The following is a 7619-nucleotide window of genomic DNA, read 5'->3' as shown; positions in this document are numbered from 1 at the left end:
AAATTAAAATATTTTACTTAAATAAATTAAAGAAAATTTTATTTAAACTTGCAATAATTGATGGATCTTGAAAGTTTTATTTCTTGATAAATTCAATAATGTCTGAATCTAATAATATAATTAATATAAATAATACTTTCTACATTTGTTTAAGTAAATAATATGCTGATGTAACAATAAATACATAAAAATATCTTAATTGCTTGATGTGTGTAGTTTATGAAAGAATAAAAAGTTTTCCTCTTCAGTTGACTTACATAATGCTAATAGACGTGACTAAGTCAGAAATTGATTACAATTATCGTTGAATGCTTATCGCAGTGTACTTATTTTACTAGTCGTGTTATTATCTTAGTGCTATTATCTTATAGTTTCAGTGTGTTTTTCGCTATTCGAGTAATAACTTGTATGTTACAGGTAAGACAATTGCTCATTTTATCAATTTCTTATTTATGTCACGGTATCAAAATTTTAATTTGAGACAGAAGATTTATAAAAATCGAATAAGATGTATTGTTATGAGGATTATATAATTTATATAAAATGTAACTTTTTTGAAACAAGCTATACTTTATTCTGTTTAGAGTGAAATCTTTGTATTTATTTCTAAGCACTTGTATTTTTATCATAAATATATATAATTTGATATATTTATTAACTGTTTCTGTTAGTAACTGTACTTACTAGTAGTAATTTTATTTAAGTAAAAACTGTCTTTAAGATTGTAACTTCAATTGATTGAATGATTTCTGAAAATTTAATATCTTGGCAAGTACCTGGGAAAAAATTTTCACATATGATCATATATAATCATATATGCTCATATACGAAAAATGTCCATATATAAGATACCATGTGTATCATATATGATCGTATATGATAATGTATTTGTCATATATACTGTAAAGCCATAAAGTATTTTATTAAAATCTACATGACAGGAAATTAATAATAAGATATCTAATTATGTGTTTTTCGAAATTATAAATTTTTCTAATTTTTATTTTAACTGTGTAATTATAATATATTGCTAAGTATTTATTAATAAAAATTTTCAATCACTATTGTCTTTCGGATATATCGTGGTAAAAGTGTTAAGAACATCACTAGTATATTTATGATGATTATAATATTTAATTTTTTACAAGAAAAACGAATTTTAAGAAGTAAAACATTTTAATTACTGTTTGCAACTGTTTGCAAAAATATAATAATCATAGTCTATCAGTGAGGTGATTAATTTGATTTCTTGAGATATTTACAAGAAATCAAATTAATCATCATACCTCACTGATAGACCATGATTATTATATTTTTAAGCTATTGACTTAATTTATTCTTATTACAAATATTATCATTATCAGCAGATTCTATCGCAAAATGAAGTTCCGCCGTGAGATGTTTATTTGTCCATTGATTATAGCTTCGGCTATAGCAATGATGCAAATTGTAAGTAATTATACTGTCTAAAGTTTTTGAAGTGAAAATAGAATCATGGAGTGAAATATTCGCTCTATTGGAGCAAATATTCACTCCATGGTTCTATTTTCATTCCAAAATTTTAGAGAATACCACATATTAGATTATATTTTCGATTCATAAGGTTTGAATTTATTTAACATTTGTTTTTATTCGGTTTTATCACATATAATAAAAAGCATATTTTTGAATTTTATAAAATTATTTAGAATTGTTAGCTAAATGTACAATATATGTATACATATGTATATAGGAACATGAGGTAAATTGAAATACACAAAATTTATCTATTGTATGTTACTACACGTTTATTCCTGAAATAAAACTAATAATTTTGTTAATATAGCTCTTTGAAAAGGTAAGAGTAGGTAATTTAGAAATTTTAACTTCTTGTTGGAGAAAACTTTTTTATCTGATTTTAATGAGACAAATTTTTAACTTTAAATTTTTGTCGAAAAAGCTGTTTCTACGAGTAAGCCAAAACTTATACCTTCTGTATAAAAAGTACCCGGAATCGGTCATTTAAATGAACCGCTTTAAAGGAATCGGCAAATTGTTTTTTTCCTAGGTTAGTAGTACCTTCCTTAATTACCAAGTCAAGTTTGAGCGCCTTCTGTCAACTAGTGTGTTTACAACAGCCGTTAGTATCAGTCGGCCTTAGAAGTGCTCTGCGAATTTTACTATGGATAAAATAGTTGAACAAAGAGTTTGCCTTAAATTTTATGTTGCAAACAAAATTTCTTGTGCCGAATCATTAAAAATGTTAAATAAGGCCTTTGGTGACTCGTCTATGTCGAAAACACAGGCATACGAGTGGTATAAATCGTTCAAAGAGGGGCCTGAAGTGGTCGAAGATTTGCCTCGTTCCAGATGGCCGTTAACGTCAACTACTGGCGATAACATCGACAAAATAAAAAAATTAGTTCTTGAAAATCGTCGTTTGAATGTTAGAGAGTTGGCTCGAGAGTTGAGGATTGATAAAATGACCGTTCATGGAATTTTGACCAATGTTTTGGGCATGATGATAATGCGCCATCTCACAGAGCAACAATTGTGGCCGAATACAAAGCCAAAAACTCAATTAATACCATTGAGCAACCACCGTATTCGCCGGATTTAGCTCCCTGTGACTTTTTCCTCTTTCCTAAACTGAAATTGGCACTCTGTGAAAGTCGATTGAAGCCGTTTCAAGTCGATTGAAGCCATCAAACAGAATTCGCAGCGCGAACTGAAGGCCATACCTTCTTTGGCCTATGAGAGGTGTATGGAGGAGTGGGTCAGGTGTTATCACAGTTGTATTGCAAACACTACTTGGGGACTACTTTGAACGCGACAGAATAAAGTTTGATGAATAATTTTTAATTTATGTGTTTTTTTAACAATTCCTGGTACTTTTTATACAGAAGGTAAATTACTTTACCCTTCCGAAGAAATATGTTGACGAAATTAACTGATAAGAAAGCAATGTACAAATTTCCAATTCGTATTTTTTAAATTTCTTTTTTTTATGTTTTAATATTAATGATGTTGAAATTATCATGTATCTTTCTCGTTTTCAATGTTTAATAACAATGTTAGAATATATGTTTCTCATTTTAAAAAATTAATCCTTTTACTAAGGGCTAGTTTCACAAACGTCGGTTAACTGTTAACCAGAGTTCAGTCGACTCCTTATCTTTTTCCATCTTATTATTTAAGTAGAGACGGAGAATTAATTAACCTTCGGGTAACAGTTAACCGATGCTTGTGAAACTAGCCCTAAATAATATGTTATTAATTTTAAAATATTTTCTCTTAACCCTCAAACACAGTATAAATTAGAACGATAACAAACATTTTTGGCACAATTCAAAGTTACAAAACAAATTAACCCTTATCCCGATTCACAATTCAATACCAAAAGTCCTTGAAGAACACTAATACTCTATTAGTGTATTAAAAGGATACTCTATTAGTGTACTAAAAGTAAGCCCAATACTTCAAGCTTAATAGTAGTAACTTTATAGCATTAACGGGAGAGGTATTTTTCCAAAGGAGTCGACCAAACTGGCAAAAAGGTGATCTTTATTTAGTTCACAACGTTTCGACCTCTATTAGGTCCTTTTCAAGTGTCGTCTGGAAACGATTTTTTACATTATTCGTTCATTATATCGCCATTTCTGCATAATCTTTACCAGAATCATCGACAACGACGAAGAAGACAAAGGAAATGGATAAAATCCTGCCAATCACTAATCGTCTATTTTGTGAAATTATGTATATGAACTAGGCACGTAGTTTCCATTCATGTAGCCGGCAAAGTTGCAGTGTTTGTGAGGGGCCATTCACGAACAACGTTATTCTATTGCCAAAGTGAGGTTGTATAAGTGGCAAATGGGCACTGCCGCCACACAGCCCACCGGACTCATTTTCTGGTTTTTGACCAGGATCCAGTCATTTAGCCATTCGATTTTGATTAGATTTCTTAATATTTTACCTCATACTATGTCTGTGTCAAGTTTCATGACGATTGGTTTTGTACCACAAAATTTTCCCAATTTTATATACTCCTTTGTCGGATGTGGAATAACTCACCCTGTATATGTATGTATAATTAGCAATATTATCTCAGGCCTTGAATTGTTTATACGTTGCATAAATGTATATTTTTACCTTGTGCCTTAACATTTACATTTTGTTTTAAATCTTGTTTTTATTCTTCAAAGTCTTTAAATATATACAGGGTGTTTCATTTTAATCTAGCCAGGCGAATATTTCAAACGCTGTTGAGTTTAGACAAAAATGTTTCAGACAAAAGTTGTATGGTTTCTAGGGGGACATAAGATGGTACCATTGGTTTGTCCTTGAAGAATTATTTAAAGGTCACATAAAGGACACACCAATTCTTTTAAACGGCATTCCCTTATATTTTTTATTACATATTCTAGTAGCTGACCTCGAGAGCTTTCCAAAACGCTTTAATAAAGTATTTTTTATTAAGAACTTTTTGAGTTATTAAGGTTTGAAATTTCCAATATTTTGACATAAATTACAAAATATCTTGTAAAATATTCATTTTTTTATCATCTTACCTTAATACTTTGTTGAACAGAATAATGATACAAATCAACCGGTGTAAAGAAAACACACAATTTTGTAACAAATAATAAAAAAAATGTTTTTTTAACAATTGTGTGCAACATGTATACACCAGCCACGGGGGCAATACCCCACCAGTTCGCTAGCACAAATCCCCGCCCCCTAGCTACGGGTAGAGAGGAAGTGCGCCGGCGGAACCGGACCCCATGATGATCACCGAGCCGTCCCGGTCTTCCAGTGTACTTAACTCTAACCTTTTTTTTTGATAACTCAGGAGAAAATGCGTCATGCATTCCTTTCGGCCCGGGAAGACCGAGAGGATATGTTGGACGCAGCGCCCTCAATCCGGTGTTAACCACCGGGGGCGCTACCTTACCAATTAAAACTCCTGGGGGTGTACTACCTCTGGGCAAAATAGAGACGACCCGGAACCACTAGTTAGCATCACTTCAGGCCGCCCCCGAGCCCTGCTAACCGGCTCTCAGTTTTATGGAAAAATGTTTTAGATAAAAGTTTTATTGTTTTTTATAGTCTTCACAATGGCGTATCACATTTTTCAACAATGCTAAATTTTTTAATTTACGTTGAATTTTTTCTTTGACTTCTACTTCCTCCGAAGTTATCGGACTTTGTGGAAAGTTCAAATAAGTAAAAGTTGCATAGAGATAACAACATTATCACGTTGTATGGATTAAACCGCATCTAAAAAGTTATTAATATTAAAATTAATATTTGTTTAGAACTTTGGTTATATGTATGTATAATCCATTAAATTTCCTTTCTCAGACTCGTACGACTTTGGAGTCTTGCAATCCAAACGAATGGGTTATGACAAATACAACGTTAAAAATGGGTAATAACACGAAAATGATTACATGTGACATTACTTACAAAGAGGTAAATATTACTAATAACTATATGTATTTATATGTAGTGCTAACTACATTTATATAATACAAGGCATAATACAAGATACATTTATAAATATAAAACATGCAAAATCTTTGAATTTAAAAATATATGTATAATAACAAAATTTTAATTAAACATGTTATAACTCTGCATATAAAACACTTATGTATTAAATATTTTATCGCAAAATATGTTGGTATAATTACAAAATATTTTTAGGCGGGCGATCCCGTAATATATACGATACATATTGTGATAGATGGTTGTAACAATCGTACTGTATGTACCGGCAAACCAATAATATGGTTGGAAGATATCAACTGTGATGCCAAAAATCTCACAGAATTAGACATGAACGCTTGTAAAGTTGCAGATGTAATTATATATTTTCTATAATTAATTAATTTTACAATATACTTATGTATATATATTGCTTATTTCCTACACAATCACATAACTAAAAAATGTTAGTTTTTAGTTTGCAAAAGAATTATTTGAATTCAATACATTGAATAAAGAGCTACATACATACATACAGCTAAAGATTTTTATTCTTCTGTAATCAGTTAGTGGCACCAAATGAAATTTAAAAATATTAAAAATTTTAATAATTCAAAATATTCAAATTTATTTTTCAGAAAATTTTTTATTTTTGTACTTTTTATATCATTGCTGCAGCAACTAAGCGATAAAAAGAAGTAAAAGTGATTCGAGAGCGTACATATGTATGTATAATATGTACACTAGGAATCATTGATATCTTCCCATATGGATTTAGGCATATGTAGAATACATATACATTTTCCATGTATGTATGTGCAAAATGTGTTGATGTGTGATGTGGGTACAAATTCATGTGAGAAGGTATCAGTGATTCTTGTGTTCATATATGATTCATCGAATTCACAGTTTATACGTTTCCCATGAAAGCAAAATGATCTGTTTTGGCACTTTTTGTAAAAATCAATCCATCAGTTACATTATTGAGTAGAAAATTATAACATTATGTTACTACTACTTCATGTTTACTAGATACTTACTTTCCATTTGCCTAAAAATATGGGAATTATTATAAGATAAGATGCTAAAACAGTAAGAGTTTGCATATCATTTTTATCGTAAATTTTATTTGTTTTATTGTGTTTTAAAAAACCTTGATGCACTCTTGCTTGATATCACACAGCAGAATGATTCGGATGTTGTCTATTTAGATTTTTAACTTGATAAATTACAGCTATTTGACGATAATTTATGTAATAATTGTTTAAAATTGACAATATATCAACCATTTCTAATATAGTCTCAAATAGCATAGTAGATGATCGTTATAAATTCGAAAATGTATTTAGTTTTTACAATCTGTATGAATTACCGTGATTTGTTTAAAATATACTTCAAAAAAATTCTTTTTCGGTGTAAATTTTTGTAGAGTATAAAAAGAATTTGGAATTCATTTTAGAGCAGATTATTCGGAAGAGCACTCAGAGTTGATGAATAAAAATGATAAAAGAATTCTTTTTGAACTTTTTAGAATATAAATAGAGTGGAAAATTTAGTATATAATTCGGGAATTTAAAATGAATTCTTTTGGAATTTGCTGTGCTATCTGATTGTGAGATACATGTATATCGTCAAGTATAGGAGGAATAAAATATCGGACCGGTAATATACAGGGTGTACCTAAACTGGCGATAAATATTTTAATGACAAGTACTTTGTAATATTTTGAGACGAAAATTCTAATACGAAAAAGTCGAGGCTATAATAGTTTTCAAATGGGAACAGTTTAAACATCTCGAATAGCAAAGCTAAAATTTCGCGCGCTCAGGGATGGCAAAATGACCAGTGATAAAGGTGCCTTTTTGAACCACACGTCTTTGACACTAATGAAATTAGTGTAAAAATGTATGCAAGAGTTTTATTAAGAAACTGTTTCTGTTTATTTGCAATGAATTTTAGAAATACTTTAAAATGTTTTTGTTCAATAGTTCAAATCGATATTGATTTGTGTCAACTGTCATCAGCATATCTATTTGGTTAAATAGCGACAAATGTCATCGCGGAGATTTACCAATTTAACCAAATAGATATGCTGATGACAGTTGACACAAATCAATATCGATTTGAACTATTGAAAAAAACATTTTAAA

The 7619-nt window shown here is 30.0% G+C and overlaps 1 protein-coding gene across 2 annotated transcripts in view; it reads left to right on the top strand.

Annotated features, from left to right (window-relative positions):
• The first annotated feature begins 320 nt into the window (after positions 1 to 320).
• The window catches only part of LOC105557189, a 16107-nt gene continuing 8808 nt past the window's right edge, over positions 321 to 7619 (top strand). The window contains exons 1-4 of one of the 2 annotated variants that reach the window (XM_012004368.1): positions 321 to 417; positions 1368 to 1449; positions 5344 to 5454; positions 5689 to 5844. In XM_012004368.1, the coding sequence (XP_011859758.1) occupies positions 1381 to 1449; positions 5344 to 5454; positions 5689 to 5844 (336 nt within the window). In that variant the 5' untranslated portion in view covers positions 321 to 417; positions 1368 to 1380. Of the gene's footprint in view, positions 418 to 1364; positions 1450 to 5343; positions 5455 to 5688; positions 5845 to 7619 lie in introns of both variants that reach the window. The other variant, XM_012004369.1, reaches the window with a different exon arrangement.

Source organism: Vollenhovia emeryi, unplaced genomic scaffold, assembly GCF_000949405.1.
Source record: "Vollenhovia emeryi isolate VEMERY1.0 unplaced genomic scaffold, V.emery_V1.0 DF939577.1, whole genome shotgun sequence".
NCBI lineage: Eukaryota > Metazoa > Arthropoda > Insecta > Hymenoptera > Formicidae > Vollenhovia > Vollenhovia emeryi.
This window is presented reverse-complemented; position numbering and strand designations above follow the sequence as displayed.